Raw genomic sequence first — 26,812 nt, forward strand, 5'->3', positions numbered from 1 at the left:
AGCCGTTATCTAAACCATCACATATTATGTTGACTACATTAACAATTGTTTCCTGCGTCCCACTGCCTTTTTTGAAGCCAAATTGATACCTGTACAACAAATTGAATTCTTCCATGTACGTCATCAACTGTCTATGTAGTATTTTTTCAAAAATTTTATCAAATGATGACAACAAAGAAATTGGCCTAAAACTATTAGTATTGCATGCATTTCGACATTTGGGTATTGGAACAATTTTTGAAGTCTTTAAAATGTTGGGAAATATCGACGTATGAACGATAGAATTAAAAACGTTTACTAAACTCGGCGTAATGTCATTTCTGCACACTTTTAACATATTTGTGTTAACATCGTCATTTCCAGGACTTTTATTCATTTTTAAATTGGAAATGATGTCGAGAACCTCCTCAGCCGTAGTTTCACAAAAATTAAAAGAATTTTGAATGTGTGTGAGCGTTCGTAACTTATTAAAATGATCACTGGGTAAAATATGAATCTGTCTCTTCAATTGCCTTGGGACATCTATAAAAAATCTGTTAAATGTTTCACACATATCGTTCTCACTTAATAAGTCGCCATTGTTATTTTGTAAAATTATTTGGGAACTTTTAACTCTACCGAGATGTTCATTTAAAAATTTCCAACATTTCTTGGGACTTTCCTGAAGATCCTGAAGCCTTGAATGATAGAATCTGTTCATACATATGCTTTTAGCCTTTTTTATAATCTTGCTTATATGTTTTAGTCTATTTTCCATGCCTAAATCTGTATAGTTCTTCCTCCTCTTAGATAACAAATTCTTTTTCCATTTGATAAGGGCCAGCAGGTTTTCATTTATCCAAGGTGCTATCAATTGCCTAGAGTTTTCCAATACTGTTCTTTCAATTGTGGAGTTATTAATACATTCTGAAAAAATGTTCAGTATATGTTCCATATCTGTATTTGGATTACCACACAGTTGGATATCTTCAAATTTTTCATGAATACATTCCTTCAGAATATTATAATCACACTTACGAATTTTTTTATACGTGTTTTTGGTTTTTTGTAAATTACCTATGATTCTGCATGATATCAAATTGTGATCCGTTAGTGTACATTCTACAGAATCTATAATGACTATATTTTCAAAATTGCTGAATACATTGTCTAAAGACTTTCCACTAGAGGGACGGGTAACTAGAGAATGACAATTTTCATAATTATAGTGGCATAATATGTCCAAAATTTCAGATGACTCAGATGAGCTTAAAAAATCTATATTTGAATCACCTACAATAATACTTGGTGTATTACCTATATTTTCCAGCATGTTTTCCATCAAGTTATAAAAATTGTTCAGATTGCATTTCTGAGAACGATAAAAACTGGTAATTTTCATTGGTTTTCCATTTAGTTTAATATTGTTAACTAAAATAGTGATAGCATCAACAAAATTCTTGCTTTCACAATATTCAATAGTGTATATAAAATTGTTTCTGATAAAAATAGAAGTACCACCATGTGCGTCATTCCTACAGCAATGTATAGCATTATATCCAGGAATGTTATATATTTGTTTTATATCATTTTGAAACCAAGTCTCTTGTACTGCAATAATATTTGGTAGAATCTCAAACTGGGAAATCATATTCTTAAATTCTGTAAATTTATTAATCGACGAAATGCTTCGCATGTTTACAGATACAATATTTAAAAAATCATTTTCAATATTTTTTAGATATATATTAAATTCTTTTATGTTTGAAAAATATTTATTATTAAAATTCATAATTAATAAAGAAAAATTAAAAATTCAGTAACAAAAGAAAAAAAAAATCTTAATTTCTAGTTACTGGGGAAATAAATTGGTTTTCATCATCTGATATATCGGAATCATTTAATACAGGAACAGTTTTTTGGGATTGTCTTCTTGAATGTTGATTATTCGTGGTGGCGTCCAATAATATTGTGTCGACATCTTCCGTAGATTTTATTAACCTAGGTTTGGTTATTTCGGTCTTCTTTACAAACACTTTTCCAGCATGTGAATACACTCGGCTATATCCAATGCACTTAAGCGATTTTGCATAATTTAAAAGTTCCATTGTTTCTCTGCTCAAGAAATCATTCACATATACCGATTTGGTTTCTTCATTATCTCTCAATTTTGGTTTAACCGACATTAGTTTATCTTTCACAGATTTTGAAGAAAACTTCACAATTAAGCTCGATTTTGGGTTGGTTTGGCCTTTTTTTCGCAAAAAATATGCATCATCAATTGATTCTTTTTGTATTTCGACACCAAAAGATTTAGATAAATCAACTACAACTTGAGCAGCATTTATTTCGCTATTGTAATTAATGCCGCTAATGATGCAATCATTTTGTACGCGCTTATCATTCAAAATTTTTACGGATTCTTTCAAAGTTTTTACTTCCTGCTTTAAGTTTTTATTTTCTCTTTCAATATTCTCAATTTTTTTTCTGTTTTCACCCATTCCTTTTAGCACTTCATCAAATTTTGTTGACATGAAACACATCGATTCACATAATTCGTCCAGCTTGTTTAGTTTTGATTTAATTATTTGTAGCTCTTCTTTAACAGTGCCACCAGATGCATCACCTTCATTACATAAATGACATATATATTCTTCGTCATTATTTTTAAGTAAATGATCATACTGACGTTTATCAAGTTTTGTGCACATCACGTGGAATAATTTACTGCACTTATCGCACTCAATACTGTCTTCCTTATCTTCTTTCACCTCTATTCTGCACTGGCCACATAACACTTTTTTGTTTTTTATACTTCGACGAGTTGTGCTTGGCATTTTCAAAATATATGTTTTTCCTTTTTTTAATAACTGTTGATTTGATGATATTTCTTGCTTTCTTCACCGGAAATGAGTTTAGGTTTAATTTACAAATTTTGTTGCATACTTTTAGATGCACGCGGTAAACAAAAGTATTAAGTTGTTTGAAACTATTTTTAAAGCATATTTTTAGGCGCCAGATTCCATATAAAAGCTTTTTAAAGTTATTTTTCCAATTTTCAGAGCACTATTTTTAGTACAATTTCATTTATAAACGTCAAATAATTGTTACACCTCTCTCAAATATTAGGTTTCCACTCTCAATGTTTATGTCTTTCACTCTCAATATTTAGTTATGTTTTGTTTTGTTTGTGATTCCAAATTCTAGGCTTTTATAATTCCAGATTTTTTATTTTTATTTTAAACACAGTTTTCACTTTGAAATTGTGTGCAAAATGTAACAAATTGCTTTTATGCAATAAGAACAATGCGTTTGTCACTTTTCTATTGCAGGAAAATGTTTAAATCGTTCACAAAATATTTTTTTTTAATCGGAGCTTTACAAAAAGACGTGTGCTTTGCTTCACTTTCACTTCTATTTTGAATCCTTTTTGTGGGAAATTTTGGTCTGGTATTATGTGGACATTTGGTGTGAAATTAATTTTGAAATTTATTAGAGAAATGCATTCATTCTGTGGTGGTATCAGTTGTAAATGCTGTTAGTAATTTTAGGGATAAAAAGGATTTGAAAGAGATATTAAAATTGGTAGTGGTGTGGAAAATTATTGTGGCAATGTTTATTAGATTCAAAATATTTTACATTGAATATATTTTATATTCAAGGGTCCTTTAAAGAAACATGGAGATATTCTAAATTTGAAATATGCTTTGAAAAAAATAAGGCACCTCTAAAGACATCTGAAAATTCTAATAATTATATTTTTTCTTCCCTTCCAATTTCAGGTCGATGGTCAAAAATACCTTGGACAGGGGCGAAGTAAAAAAATCGCACGCATTGAAGCGGCCGCAACGGCATTGCGTAGTTTTATACAATTCAAAGATGGTGCTGTCCTGACTCCCTTGAAGCCGGCTTGTAATTTAGATTTTACCAGCGATGAACATTTGGACAATGGTACTGATATAGATATTGACAAAATGTCACAAACTGAATTGATACTGTATGTTGAGAGCATTGTGAAGAAAGCTAAACTAAAAGCAAAACTTTGTACATCCAAGAATTCGTCCCCCACAGACCTCTTGCTTGAGAACATTAAGTTGAGCATGCAAAGCAAGTATTCCCATTTTAAGTTTGTTTTCATTTCTTTTGTTTCTTTCTTTATTAATCATTTATTCATAATTCTTCAATTTTCGGTTGTAATATTCAAAATTCAAATATTTTCATTTTTTCTAAACCGTTACTAATTTTTATTTTCTAACAAAAATTCCAAAGAATACAAAAGTGATCTGAAATTTTAATAAGTTGCAAATATTTTGAGTTCAAAAATCTTTGTATTCAAAATATTGAATTTTATATATCCCATATGGTCTAGTGGCTAGGATATCTGGCTTTCACCCAGAAGGCCCGGGTTCGATTCCCGGTATGGGAAGATATTTTTCTACATGCAATTAATTTTTAACTAAATATATATTGCAAATGAACCAAAAAAATCTTCCCATACCGGGAATCGAACCCGGGCCTTCTGGGTGAAAGCCAGATATCCTAGCCACTAGACCATATGGGATATACATTAAATCAAAAGGTTCTAAACTGAGCCTTCTACGAGAAAGACAGATATCTTCGCCACTAGAACATACGGGATACATCACTGATCCAGATCTTCTGCCTGAAAGTCAGATATCCTAATCACTAGACAATACGGAATATCATAATGATTAATTTGATGACAAATTTACATTATTTGTAATATATAATCTCTACATAAGTCGTAGCATATTCTTGCCGCTAGACCATATGGGAAATTTTAATTAACTAAAGTATTTTATAAAAAATGGTTTACATACCTTATAGTATTATTTTCTAGGTGCATTTTATAAAATTAAAAATTTAGTAGGTTAAAGAAGAATAATAAAAATTTATTGTGCAAAAAAAATCTTCCCATACCGGGAATCGAACCCGGGCCTTCTGGGTGAAAGCCAGATATCCTAGCCACTAGACCATATGGGATATAAAAATAACATAAACTTCTTCTCAACAGTTTAAACGCCGAGTAAAAGAATTTTTAATTGAAATTCAAACTCTTATTGAGATTACGAAGTATTTTTCTGTAAATTTTTCCTCGATTCAAACTCTTTCAAAATATAGATTATTTCCATTGCGGAACTGAATAAATTTTATACAAAAATCACTTACATAGTTTGGCATATTTTCATTTCCTTTGATATAAATTCAATCGATTTAAACTTTAGATAGTTTTTTATTCGGAAATTGTGTTTTACCTGAAATAAAAACGATTCCCAATAACAATCCGTATTTGTGATATTTGAATTCTACCTGAAATGGAAAATAACTTGTAAACGGTCGATATCGTTAAATAATTACTATACCATTCGTGGCCCCTAAGTTATTATATCTAATAGAAAAGTCAATAATTATGGTATGCAACAAAGGATCAACTCAGATTTCTAGCAAAAAAAAAAAAAAAACTTCCCATACCGGGAATCGAACCCGGGCCTTCTGGGTGAAAGCCAGATATCCTAGCCACTAGACCATATGGGATATATAAAAGATACTTGATTATATCTGGGTCCACTATGCATTACATAACACATACAATAATCGCGGTAAAAATTCTGTAGATTGTAATATATGATGTTCAACCGAATATCCTTTCGTATTTTCGATTCTTCGATAATTTAAAACCCACACAGCATTCCACTTATACATATATGATCAGTTGAATTTAAATATATTATGATTTTCAATCCATTGTCATATTTTTGAGGTTATGCTGTTAGGGCGAAGATCATTAATATCCGATTTTCTATCGACCAATTCACGAATTTTCACTCAAAATATTCTCTGATTTTTCTCATAGTCAATACGCAAATGTCTCAGGTATTTCTCTGATATTCCCTCATTAAATCTTTAAAAACAAATAATTTTTTCACCTTCAAGTATAGAGATTTTTTTAATCCCAACTAGAAAAAAAATACAAAAACAAATTTCCCATACCGGGAATCGAACCCGGGCCTTCTGGGTGAAAGCCAGATATCCTAGCCACTAGACCATATGGGATATGCTATGTTACGTAACACTGTGTGCTTTGCGTATCGAATTTAGCATCCACATTACACTAGAAAAATTAATGTTCAATTAAACAAATTTTATAGAAACCAGCATTAACTTCTATAGCATTTCGCTTAGATGCTAGCCTTTAGATCGAAAGATCGTTTATTCAAGTCACATTCAACCTCAAAGGACAGATTTTTCTGAATAAAATCTAAACAAAATCTAAGCAAATTGTGAGTAATCACGAGGAAATCGTGGATCTTCAGTGTCAATTTCCTCACTTCAAGAGATATGATTATCATTTTCAATATTTTAACATATTGAAATTCTTATTCCGTTCAGTACGTTAAAGTCATATTTTGATAATACTATTTCAAAGATAATATGAATCGATATTATATTCATATAAAATATTCTAAAATATATTTAAAAAAATCTTCCCATACCGGGAATCGAACCCGGGCCTTCTGGGTGAAAGCCAGATATCCTAGCCACTAGACCATATGGGATATAAAACGAAAAGTGATCATGGAATAACATCAATATTTTATTTTAATAAAATATTAATCTCTACTCCGAATCGAAGCAAAGTAGTTTCCAAAATATATTTCCGAAATAATAATAAAATTTCAAATTTATGTTGACTTTATGTGCATAGATTCTACAATAAAATTAAATATTTTGTTTCGATAAAAGAATATTATATACAAGAAGGAGGTTATAAGTTATTTCTATGCATTCTATTATGAATCTCTGAAGATTTTTATTAAGGGTCCAAATACAAGTAGAATGTAAATTGCACCATTTGTTCTGTTTATCAGAATCTTATGTCGGAATCTAAGTAAAATTTATACTAGGGCCAGGGTATCATATGAAAACTTCCTTTTATTTCAAAATCCTTAGAAAAGATTTATGTTATGTTCATTTTGGATATCTATCGCGCCAAAACTGGCCCTCTTACGAACATCCTATGTTTATGTATCCCATATGGTCTAGTGGCTAGGATATCTGGCTTTCACCCAGAAGGCCCGGGTTCGATTCCCGGTATGGGAAGATTTTTTATACTACATATAATATACTTATTACGAAGCAGAAATACGACAGGAAAGTTTTGTGTATAAATTCGAGTCTTAATTTTTACCATATATTGGAGAAATCTGCCCATACCGGAAATCCAACATAGGCCTTCCCATAGAAACAAATATGTGTGAAAGCCAGATATCCTAGCCACTAGACCATATGGGATATATGTATAAAAAATCTCGCAATTGAAAATACTGATCATTTTGATAAAAATCCAGTCCTATTAAAACCCTGTGTACAGTTTGGATATAGTGTTTAATCTGTAGATTGAAAAGCTTTATATTGTTATCTATATGAAAAATACCTCACATTGAGATGATAGAATAGCTTAGCAAGGACCTCTAGAAAATATTCCATCAAGAAGAGAATATAGCTTCATAGTATGTATACCTTTAAATCTATATATGTAACGTATGTATGGGTTTTGGCGTTTGTGAACTTCCTCGCTCATCATATTTATATTCATTAAATAAAGGTAGCCCATTTCTGAGTACGTAGAGGGCGTATGTTGAGTCTTTGCAATATATATTCGAAATACGACAGGAAAGTTTTGTGTATAAATTCGAGTCTTAATTTTTACCATATATTGGAGAAATCTGCCCATACCGGAAATCCAACATAGGCCTTCCCATAGAAACAAATATGTGTGAAAGCCAGATATCCTAGCCACTAGACCATATGGGATATATGTATAAAAAATCTCGCAATTGAAAATACTGATCATTTTGATAAAAATCCAGTCCTATTAAAACCCTGTGTACAGTTTGGATATAGTGTTTAATCTGTAGATTGAAAAGCTTTATATTGTTATCTATATGAAAAATACCTCACATTGAGATGATAGAATAGCTTAGCAAGGACCTCTAGAAAATATTCCATCAAGAAGAGAATATAGCTTCATAGTATGTATACCTTAAAATCGATATATGTAACGTATGTATGGGTTTTGGCGTTTGTGAACTTCCTCGCTCATCATATTTATATTCATTAAATAAAGGTAGCCCATTTCTGAGTACGTAGAGGGCGTATGTTGAGTCTTTGCAATATATATTCGACCTTCTAGAGCGTTTTTAGATATGATAAGTGTATATCTCATGAACTATAAGATCTTCTGTAGGCACGATCTTTCTTAAAAGGAAAGAACAACCTTTCTGTCGTTGTTTTGATTCGGTTCAAATATGACAGAACTTCTAATGATTATCATATTGAAAAAAAATCAACGCGCTCTACTTTTCGCTTGGAAATTTTAATCGGATTTATTTTCAACCGATTCTTTAAACAATCAGTAGTTAAAATTTAGGCGAAGGGTCAAAGACATTTGGTATTTCGGGTTCTTCGAGTGTAAAAGATTTTCTATTTGAAAATTTAGGTCCGGTTCCTATCGGCATATTCCAACCTAGATTCCTATCGGCATATTCCAACCTAAGTGACTGATATTAAGTATATCGATTTTTCAGAGTGAAATATAGGTCTAAATTTTAAAATTGTGTATGGCTTTTGGGGTACCAAATACCAAAAGACCTCTCGAATTTAATATTTCGGGTTCTCAGAGGGTAAAATATTTCCTCTCTGAAAATATAGTTCCGCATTTTGTAATTTAATATGGCTTCCGGGTTAACTGAGGGAAAAATACCACTCGCAGCAGAAGGCAAAAAATATATATGTATAGAAGGATCCTAGTACCGATCGTACCATACATTGAATAGCTCCTTTGAACTGATTCATTTCGAAAGGACCTAACTGTAGAATTCTGTACAAGGTTTTAAATTTCAAGAAATTAGACGTCCTGTGAATTATTTGATTCCGAACTACATGAGCAAAACGAACTGGATGAAGGAAGCAATCAGAACTAGAACCTATCGTTCCTTTTGTTGAGTAGTTTCATTGTACTAGTTCATTTCGAAAGGACCTAATTCTAGAATCCTGTAGAAGGTTTTATATTTCTAGAAATTAGATGTTCTGTGAAAGATATATAGATACGGGAGCAAAAGGAAATGGATGAGGAAAGTTGACGTCCTGTGAAATATATTTGTTTGAAAGCGAGTGGATGTGAATCTAACTGTATGAACGAAAGAAACAGACCTTGTGCCTATCGTTCCTTTTGTTGAATAGCCTATCGTTTCTTTAGTTGAATAGTTCCTTCAAATTGGTTCGTTCTGGAAGGACCTAACACCAGAAAGAAAAACGTCCTATGAAAGATTTTTTTTCGGAGCTACAGGAGCAAAAGGAACTGGTAAACGAAAGAATCACATTTAGTACTGATCCTTCCTATTGTTGGATGAACGGTTAACGACCTAGTAACGATCGTTCCTTTTGTTTCTTAACTAATTCGTTTCGGAAAGGCTTAACTATTTATTGAAATACAGGAGCAAAAGGAACTAGATGAAAGAAAAAAACAAGGCCTAGTACCGATCTTCCTTTTGTGGAATAGTTTCTTTGAACTGGTTCGTTTCGCCGGACCCAACTCTAAATTTCTTTATAATGCTTTATATTTCTATAAATTAGACATCGTTTATCTATAAAAAAATATATAGGTCTATAGTGGCTCCTCTGCCTATATAAATTATATTAATTTATTTATGCATTTTTTGGTTTAAAATATTTTTTTGGTAATTTTTCAAACCCCATCCCGAAAATTAGTTTATGGTTAATTCTTTCCCCTCATAAACTTTTCTAGAGAACATCGGATAACAAAGGTAACAGATATAACTACACACTCGTATTGTTTATGCGTACATTATTATTGTGTGTTGAATTTTTGAGTTGTTCAATTTTATTTTATGCTTATGTTTTGTTGTTGTTTTTTTATTTATTTTTTGCAAACAGTATACATTTGTGTCTATTTATATATAGAATACCCACCATGCATATGCCACATACATACATAATTCCAAAAACAAAAAACTTTTAAATGCTCCTTCTACATGTCAAAAATAAAGTGATTTCAATCTTTTCAAAAACTTTTCTATAAATGTTGAATACATTTGATTACGGAATTTCAGAAACTGATCTTTTGTTTGATTTTCTTATTTTGTCGCACCTCCTTCCTTTGCCATAGATTCCAATAAGAGTCCATTAAGTGTCGATGGCCAAAAGAAGGTGCCCGACAAGGGACCCGTTATGCTGCTCTATGAGCTGTTCACCGATGTCCATTTCGATTGCTCAACTGTTGACGGGGCTCAAAATAATTGCCGTTTCAAAATGACGGTAACAGTTAATAATAGTAAATTTGATGGAACTGGTAAGTGAAAGAAAAATCGTCTGCTATATTTCATTTCATAAGTTAATCTATTTTTTCTGTTTCTCTCCCCCCGCAACAGGACCCTCAAAGAAATTAGCCAAAAATGCTGCAGCCAAGGCAGCCTTAGCATCACTGTGTAACATTTCCTATAGTCCCATGATGCATCCCCAAAAGAATCTCCCGCTACCATTGGACGATAAATCATCGTCCATGGAATTGCCACAAATACATGCTGACACCATTGGCCGCTTAGTTTTGGAAAAGTTTATGGAAGTTATCAAAGGACAAGAGTCGTATTCACGGCGTAAAGTTTTGGCTGGCATTGTCATGACGGAAAATATGAATTTTAATGAAGCTCAAGTAAGTGGAGGGACAACAACAACACACAATACAACAAACTTTCAGTTTTTGTCATCATGGACATCATCACAATCACCGCTGTCATCATCATCAGTGTCATTTATTAGAGTTAATTATCAACGGAAATTGTTAACAATGATAGGATTTATTGTGCTTTAGAGAGTCCACTTTTCCCTTCCCCCACCCTAACTTTGAACAATGAACAATGTTAAGTCCTTTTGTTACACATGTAAAAAAGTATAGAGGGAATAATTAAAATGTCATGGTCATGTGGTTTTATAAAAATGGCCACAACACACACACATTCTCACTTACCCACATAGATAGCCATATGTGTGTGTAAAGGAACTCTCTTACCATTAACATGCTAATTTTTTCATATTGCCATTTGTATATTTTTTGTCCGCATATCCGTTTCCTGTTAAGATTTATGGCATTTCTTTTTTTCACTTTTACCATAACCTGTTCCATTTCACATTTTTTGTTTTTGGTTTTCATTTCCTCTACTTGTTTTTTTTTTTTTTTTTTTTTGTGTTAAATAGTGGTAACACCAATTTACATAAAAATTCCTGTATTAAAAATAGTATTGAAAAACCTCCAGCTAGCTCTGTGGTTGATTTATATTTTTGTAAGGTCAGGAAGAAGCCAAGAATACACTGAAAGAAAAATGTTGAATTATAATGAATGTAACAAATCATTTTGTATAACATCCCTCATGAGACATATGGTATAGAGTTTTCCACTAAGAGGTGTTATCATGGTATTCAAAGAAAAATGTCAATTTGAGAGAAATGATTGGATATATATTTCATAATAAGGGTCGTTTATAAATGTCCCTCAAGGACTGGATTGTGTGAATTTATTGTAGGAAGAATTCGGTCAATTGTTACCAGATCTCCAATAGATAGTTCAATAGATAGTAGACAGTCCGGTAATGTTTTCCTTATCAACCTCATCAGTCAATAAATATCGATGGAATTGCGGATTATTTTAATGAATTTCAAGATCCTAATCAGCAAAAAGTCATCTCATATTCAAAAAGAGATTTAACATAGCGCCCATATAAATGTTCCGTCCCTAATTAGGTATTTTTGAAGGTATTCCTGGTCGCAATGGCAAAGAAGCTTCCCCTGCGTTCTCGCAAAAAAACGTTCAATATAGGTTAATGTTTTGTCCCCTTTAATTATGGTGTTTTCAAGGTCAATGTTGCATTTTTATACCCTCCACCATAGTATGGAGGGTATATTAATTTTGTCATTTGTAACTCTTCGAAATATTCAGGGTAAAATTCTAAGACGATTTAGTTATGTCTGTCCGTCCGTCTGTTGTAATGACGCTATCTTCTGAAGGAATTGAGATAGGGTGCTGAAATTTTGCATTGGGTTGTCTTTTGTCTGCAGGCAGGTCAAGTTCGAAGATGGGATATATCAGCCCACGTTAGGCATAGCTCCCATATAAGGGTACCCCCCAATTTTCGGTATTTTGGGATTCTTTAGCGCGTTTTTCAACCGAATTCGCTGAAATTTGGTACATTGGATTCTTATTAGGTAATAAATGTCTCCACTTAAAATTATAAATATTCCCCCCATATAACGGTACCTCCGAATTTTCAGTATTTTGGGGGTTTGGTCGTATTTTTCCACTGAATTGGCTGTAATTTAGTATTTTGAGTTCTTAATAGGTACCAAATCTCTCCACGAAAAATTATGAATATAGATCCATTTTTTCGAATAGCCCCCATATAAGGGGGTTCTTGAGCGAGGTTTTCAACCCAATTCGCTGCAATTTGGTATTTTGTAGCCATATATGGTAACAAATCTCCAAACCAAAAATTATTAATATCCACCCCCTTTTTTTGGGTAGTCCCCATATAACCCCCTATTTTATATTAAAATAGTTATCTGATTTGTTCTGCGTTTTGGCTTTGGTTCTAAGACTCTGTTGTAATCATTTCACCTGCGGAGGATATCGAGATAAAAAACTAGAACGTAAGGTTCGATAAAGAACTATAACCCTCATTTAGGCCTAGACCCTGTGTGGGAGGTACCAGAAAAAGTGGATCGATATTCTCAATCTTCGAACTTGAACTACGTTTGGAAGAAATAATAAAATGGGCAATGTTCGGATGAAATCAAAATTTTCTGAAATATTTCGATGAGACACATTTTCACCGTGTCAAAGTGTATACACCCCTTAGCCATAAGGCTGAGGGTATAATTATCCCTTAAACATTTCTGAAATTTGATTTATGTTTTACATTATAGTTTACATAATCGGTTTGTAGAATTGTCAGTATAGGTCCACTTTTTGGCATTTTCCCTATATTTTCATTTCAAGTTCCTGTCAGTATATCTATGGTGAAGGGTATCCAAAGTTCGGCTTTGCCAAACTTAACGCTTTTTCACTTGTTATGGCACATTTTGTTATGACACAGTTCTTGTCGGATTGATTATCATGGGATAGACAAATCTATCTCCTTACTAAAAATTATAAATATTTGTCTATGCTTTCGGGTAATCCCCATAGAACAATACCTCCCCAATATTCAGTAATTTAGGGATTTTTTAACGATTTTCAATCAAATTGGCTGTAATTTAATTTGTGGTCCCCTTTATTGGCAAATTGTCCTTTTTAAAATAAAAATTAATTCTCTATCCCCAGTATTCGATATTTGGGATTGGTTTTGCAAATTTAAATTGACTGCATTTTAGCATTTTGGGTCCTCGTTGGATAGCAAATCTTCCTACCAAAATTTTTTCAATATCCTAAACAAAATGTATCAATATTGGCCCATGTTTCGGTTAGCATGCATAAAACGGTACATTATGTTGCATTTCAGAAAAATTGGCCAATTTGAAAATTTGGATTCTAAATAGGTGTCAAATCTCCCTACCAAAATTATCAATATCGGTCCACATTTTTGTATATAATGATGCCCCTCATTTTCATTATGTTGACCATTTCGGAAATATTGTTCAACTACGTTGGCTCTAGTTTGATACTTTGTGTTCTCATATTCCTTATACAAATAATCGATTTCGGCCGATTGAGTATAGTCCCCATATAAAACTGCAGCACCTTTTTTTAATGCGTTTTTATTATCTTAAGTGCATTATCCAACCGAAATGACTATATTTTGGCATTACTGATATATAATAATTTTTATATTATATTCTTTAATAACGCATTTCTTTACATTATATTTGTTTTTTTATATTATATTTGTTTTTTAAATTATATTTATTTTTTATATTATATTTGTTTTTTCTTTTATTTTATATTTATATAATATATTTTTTATAATGAATTTTTAATATATTTAAATAAAATATGTTAATAAAAAGTATTTTGTCAGGAGTGGGATTTGAACCCACGCCCTCAGAGAGGACCAGAACGCTCATCGTACAAATTCTGTTTGAACAGAACAAGTTTTCACACTTGAGTCTGGCGCCTTAGACCGCTCGGCCATCCTGACATGATATAGGTCGTCACATAATGTACTGCCTGATATTAACATGAATACCGGGCATAATATTGACTCGATCTTTACTAATGATTTCAATTATTTATCAATGAATATTTTTTATAAAACATTTAAAATATTAGGATTAATTTTTCTCTAAGTGTAGATATTTTTCAGAATTCCTAAAACGAACATGAACCATCATATATCATTTAACATCTTCCTGTATAATCTACACCATTTAAATATTAACATATATCTTCCACATTACAATTTTTTACATTTTTTCATGTTTTCTTTTCTTCCTTGCAGGTCATTTCAGTTTCGACTGGCACCAAATGTGTCAGCGGTGAACATATGAGCATTAATGGCTCCGTTCTTAACGATTCACATGCTGAAATTGTTTCACGACGTTGTTTTATGAAATATTTGTATGCACAATTGGAGCTGCATTTTAATCCGGGTAAGTTTGTTCAAATCCATTACATTTCGATCTTTTTTCTTTCATTTTTGTTTCTCAATCATATATTTCTTTTTATAAGTAAAGAAAAAACAACATGAATCAAAAATCGATGTTTTTTGTTGGGTCTGCATGTCTGTATTATTTTTTCAATGTTGCTCATATATATATTTATGTTTGTTTTTCGGTTTTGATTTCTTTTTTTCCATTTTCGAGAAAAACCGTCCGCTATTTGTTTCCCCCAACAACACCATTCATCACTATTTTCTCCACTAAAAAATGTATCATCGTGTTAAACTTGAAAATCTTCCTTTGATATTTTATGTTTGCTTGAAATTCTTGGTGTTTTTAGTTTTTTTTTTTTTAATTTTTTTTAATTTAAATTACTTGATGTTGTGTGCATTGAAATTTTGCTAAATGGTTGTAGTTGTGTTTTAGAAACCCCTTACATTCCAATTGTGGCATTGAGTCCTTCTGGAAAGATTTTGAGTGTGAAAGATCTACATGTATAAATATTTCATACAGGTATCAGACCTAACCAACAGTTTATTTTATAAATAAATTGGACACATATAAAATAATAACTAGGTATGATAAACAAATAATAATATATAGGTTTGACCAGATCCTATCCATTTTCTGTAAATATTCCATTATTTAATAATTCCCTTCAAAAAGTATTTTGTCAGGAGTGGGATTTGAACCCACGCCCTCAGAGAGGACCAGAACGCTCATCGTACAAATTCTGTTTGAACAGAACAAGTTTTAACACTTGAGTCTGGCGCCTTAGACCGCTCGGCCATCCTGACATGATATCTGTCGCCGCACAATGTACTGCCTGATATTAGAAAGAATGCAGGGCATGTATTTGAATTTCGGTTATAATTCACATAATTCTAGAGACCAGGACAAGTCCTCCGTTCCATTAAATTTTATCTAATTAAAAAAAAATACATCTTACTTATTCCATTTTACATTAGGAACCGTCTGAGTGTTGTATAACAACAATGATCGACAGAGTTCCAGTGATCCACAGTTACTTCTTTTAGCTATCGGTTCTATTGAACCTCATCCAAAATTATTAGGAAAGTTTCCGTTTTGTATACATAAGTATTTAAATCAAATAATATCCCACGAAAAAAAAGTATTTTGTCAGGAGTGGGATTTGAACCCACGCCCTCAGAGAGGACCAGAACGCTCATCGTACGAATTCTGTTGGAACAGAACAAGTTTTCACACTTGAGTCTGGCGCCTTAGACCGCTCGGCCATCCTGACATGATAATAGACCTATATTACAACGTTATAGTTCCCGAAGTGCTGGTCAGAGACCTCATATTCAATATTACCTCAGATTGAAATTCGATATCCGCCTGAAAACGTTATATAGTTCAATATAGGTTCATGTTTCTTCGCCAACAATATCCATTAAATATTGATGATAGTAAATATTCAAAGGATCTGCAAAAATTGTGCAGATAAAATCGCATTCGAATTAAATTGAAATATCCTTTTTCTATCAAGGAAATATTAACAAGTTCGAAGTTAGAAATACACACACTTATTTTTAATTTAAGGTCGAAGTCAGAAATGTACAGCATTTGTTTTATTTATCGAAATGCATAATTTTTCTAGACCCATTATCCTCAAATCAAAAAGGCAAACTCACATTATATTAGAGCCAATATATTTATTAAACAACAATTATGCAAGCATAAAAATAGTTTGTCAGGAGTGGGATTTGAACCCACGCCCTCAGAGAGGACCAGAACGCTCATCTTACGAATTCTGTTGGAACAGAACAAGTTTTCACACTTGAGTCTGGCGCCTTAGACCGCTCGGCCATCCTGACATGGGGTTTACTGGAGATTTTGTGCGACCTAGTTGGCATACAATTAATTTGGATTCGCGATCATTTAAAAATGCCCCCATAAGAAACTTCACTATCATATAGTTATTTAAAAAAAATGCCAGTTGAGGTTTTCTGAGGATTATAGATGAGATATATTAGATTTTTAAAGAAAAATATCTCTTGTTGAAAGTTTTTCAAAAAGTATTTTGTCAGGAGTGGGATTTGAACCCACGCCCTCAGAGAGGACCAGAACGCTCATCGTACGAATTCTGTTTGAACAGAACAAGTTTTAACACTTGAGTCTGGCGCCTTAGACCGCTCGGCCATCCTGACATGACGATCGTGTGGGGATTTTTATTAAAGTATTTATAAAGTCACAATTTTCAATACCAATAGTATTAATAAATATTAAAAAAAAAATTCAATATAAATTCTAAATACTCACAAAGTCTTATATACTAGACATAATTTTAGCTTCTAAAGTTCTGATAATAAATAAAACTAAAAAGTATTTTGTCAGGAGTGGGATTTGAACCCACGCCCTCAGAGAGGACCAGAACGCTCATCGTACGAATTCTGTTGGAACAGAACAAGTTTTAACACTTGAGTCTGGCGCCTTAGACCGCTCGGCCATCCTGACTTGTTGTCACATTGTGTGTAAATTTCGGTGTGTAAAAAAATTATTATTTTAAATAATTTAAAGTAAATAAATTACTATTTATTATTAAATTAATTAACGGCATGTGATGTTTAAATACGATTGATTTGCTTGTATAAATGCAGTACATTTTTTGTATTTAATATACATGTTTATGTATAACAACAGATATTAATATATCATTTACAAAAAAAAAAAAAAATATTAAAACTAAATAATATAGTATCTTATAAAAAGATACGGAACATATTCCAGTTTTGATTAAATCATTAAATTTCATTTCCATTTTTATTTGATTTCACTTCAATCTGTATTTAACAATATCGATATACCAAATAGTTTCTTAATATAAATTTAAGGGCATATTTCCGTTCTTTTTTAATCAAACACGTGCTCTGAATATTAATCAAATATTATTCTTAATTTTGAATACAACAAATATCATAAACTAAAAAATCTTTCCCATACCGGGAATCGAACCCGGGCCTTCTGGGTGAAAGCCAGATATCCTAGCCACTAGACCATATGGGATATGTACAGTCGTACATTTACACATTACACAACTATTTTTAAAATTCTTCGATACGATTTATGTTTAGTCAAAAAATAAACCTGTTTTGATGATCTCATCACAGTGACGATGTGCGCCAACTAAAAATACGAAGATAACATATTAAACTATTGGCTGGTAGAAATACCAGCACATTGTGTGATCAATTATATTCTCTAGTATTCTATTTATAGAATGTTTGTTGTTGTTGTTTTTTATTAATGTGTGTTGTACGTGTTATCGTCGTGCTATTCATGTTGTTTATTAATGCTTAATAATTTATTGTTGTATTATCTGTGATTTATGTATAGAACATATTTTTGTTAAGTTCAAAATAAAAAAAAATCTTCCCATACCGGGAATCGAACCCGGGCCTTCTGGGTGAAAGCCAGATATCCTAGCCACTAGACCATATGGGATATATGTTATGTAATGTACAGATTATTAAATGTATGACGATTTTTCTCAAGTGATCGATATGTCTTAATCGGATCGGTTTTATGTGTTCAATATTTTTATTTAATCGGAAACCGTAAAATGGAAATAGTGAACTCATTTTTCATAGTAGACAAATTTAAATCTACAAAATATAAAATTTACAAAAACTAAATCTGAAAAACTGTTAAAATTGAAATCTATTTCTCTGAAGATGACTATGATTTAGGAATTTTATTTAGGTTAAAGCCGAAATAATCCAACAACAAAAATAATATAAACTGAAAAAAATTATTAAATAAAAAACAAATTAATATAATATATAAAATATTTATATTTTAATACAAAAATAAATAAAAAATTAAATATTAAAAAACTATTTCCCATACCGGGAATCGAACCCGGGCCTTCTGGGTGAAAGCCAGATATCCTAGCCACTAGACCATATGGGATATAAAGCGAATAATGTTTAATAGTAATGTTGAGTAGGGAAATTGGAAAATATAAAATTTAGTGCTCGTATTCAGAATCACTCTGACTTCAGAAAAAGAATCACTAAGAGAGAAAAAATGAAGACTGCGTTCCGAATTGTTTCCCAGATTATATTTTGGCACCGCCGAGATTTCAGACTACTACTAATTAACTAGAATTTTTGTCGATTTCTAATAAATAACAAAATAAAGAAATTTACGAAACAGTTGGTTTGACTTTTCCGTTCCTTTCTTTAAAAATTGAATTTTAGATGACCAGGACCATAAAAACCTAGTTATGATATCAATAATTTATTCACGTAAGGTCAATATTTTTCTAAATTATTCCTTTGTACTGCATCATTTAAATATGGGAATGCCATAGGAGCTTAATGCAGAGAATAAGCTGCTCACGATTCCAATTTTTATGATATATCTAAGATTTTCCAACACATTCACCTCTTACATGATTGACAGGAGGGATTATAGGACAGTAGCATACCGATCGTCGTATGTCGACTTGCTGAGTCGTCATATCTCGACTAGTTGATTTGTAAGGACACAGTTATGGACTAATCGTCACGAATTTTTGTTTATTGTTTTTGGCAATAATTGATTAATATTGAGGCTATAAAATGGATCAAACACTTTATTTTTGTCTGTTTTTCTGGTCACTCTAGGAGCCACAATTACGACGCGAACATCACGAAATTTTACAGAGAAAGGAATTTAGCAGACTATTTTGATGAAGATCGTTCAAAAATTAGCGGGTCTAATAGACCGAGACTTTTTTATAAAACTTAGGAATTTTTAATCCATGGATTATAATTTTACTTCTGAAGGACATTGACACCCACTCCAACAGGAGTGGTTGACCTGTAAATTAATACCTATTATATTGGAGTATATGGTTAAATGTGGGAGTTATGCGAACATATTTGCAGGTGTCTACGTATTCTAACATTATCACATTAGAGAGCACACATTTCGAGCTGATAGCTTAGGAATTTGGCATGATGTTCTGGTTAAGATCTTGGATATTTCGGGAATAAAATGGACCGAAAACTTTATTTTTGGCTGGACATCTAATCGCTCTGGGCGCGACATTTACAAGCTGAACATCAAAAATTTTCCATGGGGAAAGCGATTTTTATTTCTACGCGGCCAAGAGAGTGCAAATATCGCGAAGTATTGCCATGTTTCGGAATCCGCAGAAACTTAGGGTAGTAGTTGTGTTGGGTACCTGCGATATAAAATCCGCGAAAATCAATTCTAAAATCAGTTTCTGTGCGTATTCGCGAATTATTTCAATGGGTATTGTGAATAGGTCTTATAAAAATTACATCACAATATCCAGATACGACTGTACGATATGTTTTCAGAGCTCACCTGCTTGTACAGTAGAGTTGCTTTAGTTCTGTCCAAGCAAAAATTGCAATTTCAGTTGCTTTAGTTTTGGTCACCAGTGTATCTGACCTTTGCGTTAGTCGATAAATATTGAAATTCGATTTTAAGCACTTTGCTTTCAGTAAAAGTCGAAAATCGAAAGATCAAATATTTTAATTCCGATTCGCTTAAGGACCATAGTATAAGGAACCACAATCTGGTATATTAAAAACAGTGTTTTGTAGGCGGGTATTTGTCAGAAAATGCCGAAATTGAAGATTGTTATGAAGTTTGACGGTTGCTAGAATCGGTGTATACCCATTGAAGGAAATTTACATTTTGAGTACAATTTTGCAAAAAAAAAGTGTCTACTGGGATAGGCCGGGATCTCTTTGCTCATTATCATTCCTATCCAAGATTATTAAAAAAACACGTTTAAAACACTAGATTAATTTCGGAATGGTGTAAACTTAAATCTCTCAACGACGGAGTCTAGTCTAAATAATATAATACATATTTTGTATATTTCAAAAATGTTCATTATAATATCCTTATATATGTATATATTATGCATGTTTGAATGTTAGATGTTATCGCTTACATTTTTTCTTAAAAACATGTAAATATCTAACATTACATTTTTTACAAATATACAAATTCAAAAATATAAAATAAAATATAGACTAAAATCCCCACTCAACGGGTCTCAAATCTAAGACTTTTGGATATATATAAAAACTCAATTACATACATCTCTATCTCATGATGCATTATAATAAATATATGATTTGTTGTTTCTTTTGGAAAAAAAAAATTATAGAATTTTTAAGCGAAAACCAATACAAAAAAAACTATAAAATAATTTTCTTTAGATATTGAAGTTTGTTTTGAATTTCTCTCTCATCTCGTAAGTTTTTTTGGATGATAATACAAATACAAATATTTTGCGCTCAAACACACACGACGTCGCCCTAGAGTAAAAAAATATATTATTTTTTCGAATTAATTTTTATTATTTTTAGAAGATATTTTATTTCGTTTGATGAACTACCACAAAATGATTTTATTTTAAATCCAATCATTATTTTTTTAAATGCCTAAGCCTGAAAATATTTTCACACACACACATCATTTTTTCACTTAGCCCAAATGCGAAAGCCAAAAACTCGATTTACCACACCACAATATTTTTAATTTTTAAATATTTTTTTAATCACCTATTAAGTTTTGTTATCAATACTTGACCCTTATTTAACCATCATCACCACCTATCACAGTTTCCACATCTTTTCTCAGTTTTTCTTTTTTTACTTTTCTAATATTTTTTAAATTTTCATTACAACCTATTTTCAAAAAAAAAAAATAATTATTTGTTTTCTTCATATTAATAATTTAATAATTAAAAAAACAATACATACAAACGAATTTAATTAATAATAAAAACAAAAATTTATTTTATTTATTTTTATAGCAACAGCAAATCAGTCAATTTTCGTGAGGAACCAAGAAAATGCGCAATACCCGTACAAATTGAAAACCGGTGTACATTTTCATCTGTACATAAATACAGCGCCTTGTGGGGATGCTCGCATTTTTAGTCCCCACGAAAATGACTCGAGTGTTGATAAACACCCAAATAGGTAAAAATATCTTTACAACTAATTTTTTTCTTATATATACCTTTACATATATATAAAAAACTCTATATATATACTATTTTTTATATATACTTTTTCATTTTTGAAAATCTTTTAAAGTAAATTTTCTTGAAATGCAAAAACAAAAAAAAAATGTTGACCAAAACAAAAAAATTTACAAAATATTTCTTTTGTAGACCAAGTAGAGTAAAGATTTTTTTGGAACCCAAAGAACAAAACAAAAACAAAAAAAGAACTCTTTTGAAGAATTTGTGAAATTTCTGAAGAAAAAAGTATTTAAAAATGGCATATCGAACAAAAAGACCAACGCGCGAAATTCTTCCCACTTTATAATGGGAATTGAATACGGGCCTTCTGGGTGAAAACACACACACAAAACCAAAACGAACGGGCACAGTCTTCTTCGAAATCTGGCTTTCAGGATGAAAGTAGGCCTCAGAAAAAAATTCTACGTCATTGAAATACCCAACACGCGCTCGCAAAAAAGAAAAAAAACTTTCCCATACCGGGAATCGAACCCGGGCCTTCTGGGTGAAAGCCAGATATCCTAGCCACTAGACCATATGGGAGGTTAGTAGTGGCCATTGTATCAGTGTCTCACAAAATGTTGTTTCTTCCATTTTACCACTTTTAAATACTTTTCATTCGGAAATTTCCAACAAGTTTTATTTTTAGATTTACCTTCTGTTATCTTCTTCTTCTTGCTCTTTTGTTGTTTTTTCGTTTCTTTTTTTAATTTGATTAACCAACCACTTGAAATAAAAAATCAGTTAAAAAACCACTTCAGTTTCTTCAAAATCTTAAAAATTTCCTAAATTTTAACGTATCTACTTTTTTGTTTTTTTTTTTTCTTTTTACCTCTTCTTTTTTTCTTCTTCTTTCTACTTCTTTTCTTTTAACGTAATGTATTTTGTTATTGTTTTTTTGAAAAATAAAAACTCTTCTTATTCCAAAATCCATAATACTATTTTTTTCAAATTAATAATATTAATAATAATTTTTTCTTATTGTTGTCTCTATTTTTTTTTTTTCTAACAAATGCTCTCTTTTTTGTGTCGGCGCTCTCTTTTAATTAATTTTTTTCTCAAATCAAATCTCTATATATCTCTCTACTTATGTCTACGTCTGAAACATTGTGGAATTTTTTTCTAAAACAAAAAAAAAAAAAAAACAATTTATTTTAATCGATGACAATAAACAAAAAAACTTATGTTGCTGTAAAAATGTCTATTTTTGTTTTCTAACACACCACCACAACCAACAACAACAATAAAATTTTCCTTTCCCGATTCGATTTCGAAATATATGAAAAAACACTAAACTAAACTTGTGATTCGAAATCAATCGTGTTGTTCCACACCCCCTCTGAAAACCCCACACGAACAAATGTCTCGAATAACAAATCTCAAATCAAAAAAATCAATCTCACCACACCTGTACAGAAAAGCACGTGGTCAATTGCGTACAAAGATTGAGTCGGGTGAAGGTACCATACCCGTTAAGAGCAGTGATGGCATACAGACCTGGGATGGCGTTTTGGAGGTAAGTTTTTTGTATTTTAATTAAAAAAGAATATTTCAATTTTAATAATGGTTTCTATTTGTAGTTTGGTTTTTTCTCATGCGAGGCTTTTCCAAAAAGTATGTCGGATTTCAGTGGGATACGTTTATTCGATTGTACATATTATCTTGCTCCTAATAATCTACTGGGGTTAATTTTTTGTCAATGTACGACTAGCATCTCATTGACACTGCTCTGAATATATGGGATTCAGCCTGCAAGGAGGCAGATCTGTTCCGAAGGGCTGTAACTGTTCACGATTTATGGATTTATAACCATGAATTGGGGACCAAAGATCCATTATACCGCAATAAGTTATAATGCCCGACAAAGTCGCCAATTTTAAATGTTGCTAATGCTAACATTTTAAAACATGGACTAATTTCGAATTTCAATGTCGTTGGAAACAGCCGCTTTAGCGAAGAATTGTTGCTGATAATGTTCATATTCAATTTCCGTACCAAAATCGCTCAATTGTTATTTGTTTCAAAAACTTTAAAATACCATTAGGCCAAAACGTTTCGCCACGATTGAGATGATACAAATTTTGTCTCAAAGGAGCAGCGGAACATGATCGCAAAAAACTGATTTCATAAAAAATACAAGATTCGTCATACTTTTTGAACAAGCCTCGCACCTGATTTTTGCGACTCAATGATGAGTCATTAACTTTTAAAAATCGCCTTATTTTTTACGGTTCCATTAAGTCAACATTATGCTTGTAGCAAGTTTTGTCCAGAATCTATCTTATCTATATATGAAACTCTGCATATATATCTTCTATCTGTATTTTCCTGCCTTTAAAGGAAAAGTTTTTTGTATATATAAGGACTCAAGAGTTTTATATGTTAGGAAAAACTCAAATGACATTTTATTCTGGAGGATATTCTATAATATTCTAGAGTTTAATATAAATTCTATTTATATAAAAACGTAAAGTCCTTCTTATCATAGAAGATCTCAAAACGTCTTATATCTGTAGAAGAGCCTCAGGGGTTCTATTCGTAAAAAAAGGAAGATGTTGTTATTCTATAGTAGATCTCAGGATATTCCCTATCTATACAACATGTATTTTGTTCACAAAATTTGTTAATGGGTCCATCTAAACAGATAAATAGAACAGCTGAATAAGTATCCTATTAAGAGGAGAGTTAAAGATGCCTTGTATTCATCAAAAAATTATGGACGTTTTCTTTCCACAGAGGAGCTCAAAAACTATTTCCTATCTATAGAAAAGCCGAAGAGGTATTATACCCATAGAGAATCTCAAGAAAACCTAGCAGAATGTTTTTCATTCTTAGAAAATAATTAACCGCTCAGTTCAGCCTCTTCTTGGAAAAATTAAATCCCATCTTTGAAAAAATTAACTCGAGTTATCCTTGAAAAATAGCACCTCAGATAATTCTGCAACTCTTCACATTATTCAGGAAAAAAATAATCCTTAAAAAATCCGGTCTTCAGATTCTTCTTGAAAACCAATTTGTAGAAGAAATAAACTCTTCAGACTCTCTTCGAAAAACAATTATTAAGAAAACTATTTTTTGTTTAGTCGTTCCTGAAAAAAATCTTGTCTATAGTTCAGATTATTCTTGGGAAAAAATAAACCTCTATCCTTTTAATAATCTTGAAAATAGTTTTAAAACTTCGCTTCCCAGATTATTATTCAAAAATAATTGTTACAAAATCCACACTTCAAATTCCCCTTGAAAAGCAGTACATAAAGAAATACGCCTGTTATCCGCCTTGAAAAATAATTCTCCCAATCTTCAAATTCTTCTTCGTAAAATAATTCAAAGAATTTCGAAGAATTAAAACAAAATTAAATAAAAAATATTAGAAAAAAACAAACCTTCGGTTCAGACTCTCCTTGAAAAAATCCATAGTTCAGATTCTCTTTGAAAAGTAATTTGTAAAAAATGCTTGCTTCCGGAGAATGCAATGAAAAATAATCAACACTTTAGACTCCCCGTTGAAAAACAATTATTAACAAATTTCCGCTTCAGAAGACCTTTTTTAAAATAATACCTCAAAAATTGGACGTTTCAGATTCTTCTTGAAAATTTATTCTGAAACATACCTATGCTTCAGATTCTCCTTGAAAAATAAATCTTACAGCATTCAAGACCCTCCTGGAAAAAATAATTCTTAAAGAAATCCACGTTTATAGATCAGGATATCAAAAAAAAAAAAATTACAATTCTGAAAAGAAATCATGAACAAACCTGTACTCTTCGTGAAAAATATTTTCATTTCAGTTCAGCATGTCTTTGAAAAATAGTTTTAATAAAATATGTTTAAAAAGTAAAGGCATATGGCTCAGCCTGTCACTTTTTGTTATTATATAAGTCTACTCCAGTCTTTGCTGGAATGTTTATATACCAATGGGTCAACAATTCCCTGATATCTTCCAAATTAACGATAATAAGTCAGAAATCGAATAAAAATGATATTTTAAAATATAAAAAAATTATACCCCCATTAACTGTTAAGAATAAGGTATTCGTTATGGGGCTTATAATTAAACATCTTCTTAAATTCTTAAAAATCCATGCTAATGAGCCAATATAATATGTTGGTTAGAATTTCCAATTAAATGAATACCGAAAAATACATGTTAATATTCATTTTTTGTTGTTGTGTAGTTTTTCTATTCGCTTTGTCTATCCTTAAAGAATTATCCCCCTTGAAAATCATTTCTTTAAAAAATAAGTATTTAATCTTAGGATTTGGGAATCGGCTTTTAGTTCTATCCTTCAACTCAAGGGGAATTATTTTCAGTTTTATTAATATTGCTCCTTAATTCCCACAACGCTACTATTTTCATTTGTAATAACAATTATCTTTACTTTTTACAGGGTCATCGTCTTCTAACCATGTCATGTTCCGATAAAATTGCCCGTTGGAATATTGTCGGTATACAGGGCTCCTTGCTGTCATCGATTATTGAACCGATTTATTTGCATTCCATCGTTTTGGGCAGTCTATTACATCCCGAACATATGTATCGTGCCGTATGTGGTCGTATTGAAAAATCTATACAAGGTCTTCCACCACCGTATCATTTGAATAAACCACGATTGGCACAGCTGACATCATCGGAGCCACGTAATCAGGCAAAGGCACCAAATTTCGGTATCAACTGGACAATTGGTGATACTGAAGTGGAGGTGGTGAATTCTCTAACTGGCAAAACGGTCAACAATCAAATATCACGTATAACCAAACAGATGTTCTTTAATAAATATGGAAGTTTGGTGAAAAATCTACCCGGACTACCGGAACGTAAATTGACCACAGATTATGGACAGACAAAGGCCAAAGTTAAAGATTATCAGGTGAGAATGCGGATTTATGGGGAACTGGTGTTATTAAAAAAATTTTAAAATGTTTTTTGTTTTATTTTTGTTTTCTACAGATTGCCAAACGTGAATTGTTTGCCGCCTTTCGTCGTGAAGATCTGGGCAATTGGTTAAAGAAACCCCAAGAACAAGATGAATTTGCGCTTCCGGAATGACTGCATAAAATTGAAAATTTCAAACAAATAATTAACCAAGTTGTTTTCCAAAGTCAGGATGATGATGAAAACGAAG

General features: G+C 31.6%; 1 protein-coding gene and 17 non-coding genes across 18 annotated transcripts; 3 read left to right on the plus strand and 15 right to left on the minus strand.

Moving 5' to 3' along the window:
* Positions 1–3,765: 3,765 nt before the first annotated feature.
* Positions 3,766–26,812, plus strand: LOC133322104 (double-stranded RNA-specific editase Adar-like). The gene is made up of 8 exons (XM_061531170.1): positions 3,766–3,930; positions 10,190–10,372; positions 10,452–10,732; positions 14,508–14,658; positions 21,476–21,644; positions 23,105–23,204; positions 26,078–26,557; positions 26,638–26,812. Exons 2-8 carry the CDS (start codon positions 10,252–10,254, stop codon positions 26,734–26,736), a joined length of 1,401 nt encoding a protein of 466 aa, XP_061387154.1. The 5' UTR covers positions 3,766–3,930; positions 10,190–10,251; the 3' UTR covers positions 26,737–26,812.
* On the plus strand, positions 4,334–4,405 carry Trnae-uuc (transfer RNA glutamic acid (anticodon UUC)). The gene has a single exon. It is a non-coding gene; the product is annotated as a tRNA-Glu (tRNA).
* Positions 4,469–4,540, minus strand: Trnae-uuc (transfer RNA glutamic acid (anticodon UUC)). The gene has a single exon. It is a non-coding gene; the product is annotated as a tRNA-Glu (tRNA).
* Trnae-uuc (transfer RNA glutamic acid (anticodon UUC)) lies at positions 4,912–4,983 on the minus strand. Its single transcript has one exon. It is a non-coding gene; the product is annotated as a tRNA-Glu (tRNA).
* On the minus strand, positions 5,464–5,535 carry Trnae-uuc (transfer RNA glutamic acid (anticodon UUC)). The gene has a single exon. It is a non-coding gene; the product is annotated as a tRNA-Glu (tRNA).
* On the minus strand, positions 5,983–6,054 carry Trnae-uuc (transfer RNA glutamic acid (anticodon UUC)). The gene has a single exon. It is a non-coding gene; the product is annotated as a tRNA-Glu (tRNA).
* Trnae-uuc (transfer RNA glutamic acid (anticodon UUC)) lies at positions 6,486–6,557 on the minus strand. Its single transcript has one exon. It is a non-coding gene; the product is annotated as a tRNA-Glu (tRNA).
* On the plus strand, positions 7,030–7,101 carry Trnae-uuc (transfer RNA glutamic acid (anticodon UUC)). The gene has a single exon. It is a non-coding gene; the product is annotated as a tRNA-Glu (tRNA).
* Trnal-caa (transfer RNA leucine (anticodon CAA)) lies at positions 14,082–14,207 on the minus strand. The gene is made up of 2 exons: positions 14,170–14,207; positions 14,082–14,126 (listed from the first exon to the last, which is right to left on the minus strand). It is a non-coding gene; the product is annotated as a tRNA-Leu (tRNA).
* Positions 15,339–15,464, minus strand: Trnal-caa (transfer RNA leucine (anticodon CAA)). The gene is made up of 2 exons: positions 15,427–15,464; positions 15,339–15,383 (listed from the first exon to the last, which is right to left on the minus strand). It is a non-coding gene; the product is annotated as a tRNA-Leu (tRNA).
* Positions 15,806–15,931, minus strand: Trnal-caa (transfer RNA leucine (anticodon CAA)). The gene is made up of 2 exons: positions 15,894–15,931; positions 15,806–15,850 (listed from the first exon to the last, which is right to left on the minus strand). It is a non-coding gene; the product is annotated as a tRNA-Leu (tRNA).
* On the minus strand, positions 16,380–16,505 carry Trnal-caa (transfer RNA leucine (anticodon CAA)). Its single transcript has 2 exons — positions 16,468–16,505; positions 16,380–16,424 (listed from the first exon to the last, which is right to left on the minus strand). It is a non-coding gene; the product is annotated as a tRNA-Leu (tRNA).
* On the minus strand, positions 16,713–16,838 carry Trnal-caa (transfer RNA leucine (anticodon CAA)). Its single transcript has 2 exons — positions 16,801–16,838; positions 16,713–16,757 (listed from the first exon to the last, which is right to left on the minus strand). It is a non-coding gene; the product is annotated as a tRNA-Leu (tRNA).
* On the minus strand, positions 17,020–17,145 carry Trnal-caa (transfer RNA leucine (anticodon CAA)). Its single transcript has 2 exons — positions 17,108–17,145; positions 17,020–17,064 (listed from the first exon to the last, which is right to left on the minus strand). It is a non-coding gene; the product is annotated as a tRNA-Leu (tRNA).
* Trnae-uuc (transfer RNA glutamic acid (anticodon UUC)) lies at positions 17,623–17,694 on the minus strand. The gene has a single exon. It is a non-coding gene; the product is annotated as a tRNA-Glu (tRNA).
* On the minus strand, positions 18,061–18,132 carry Trnae-uuc (transfer RNA glutamic acid (anticodon UUC)). Its single transcript has one exon. It is a non-coding gene; the product is annotated as a tRNA-Glu (tRNA).
* Positions 18,529–18,600, minus strand: Trnae-uuc (transfer RNA glutamic acid (anticodon UUC)). Its single transcript has one exon. It is a non-coding gene; the product is annotated as a tRNA-Glu (tRNA).
* Positions 22,160–22,231, minus strand: Trnae-uuc (transfer RNA glutamic acid (anticodon UUC)). Its single transcript has one exon. It is a non-coding gene; the product is annotated as a tRNA-Glu (tRNA).

This window comes from Musca vetustissima, unplaced genomic scaffold, assembly GCF_032173495.1.
Source record: "Musca vetustissima isolate MV318-11 ecotype Yass unplaced genomic scaffold, APGP_CSIRO_Mvet_v1 utg2721, whole genome shotgun sequence".
Taxonomy (NCBI): Eukaryota; Metazoa; Arthropoda; class Insecta; order Diptera; family Muscidae; genus Musca; species Musca vetustissima.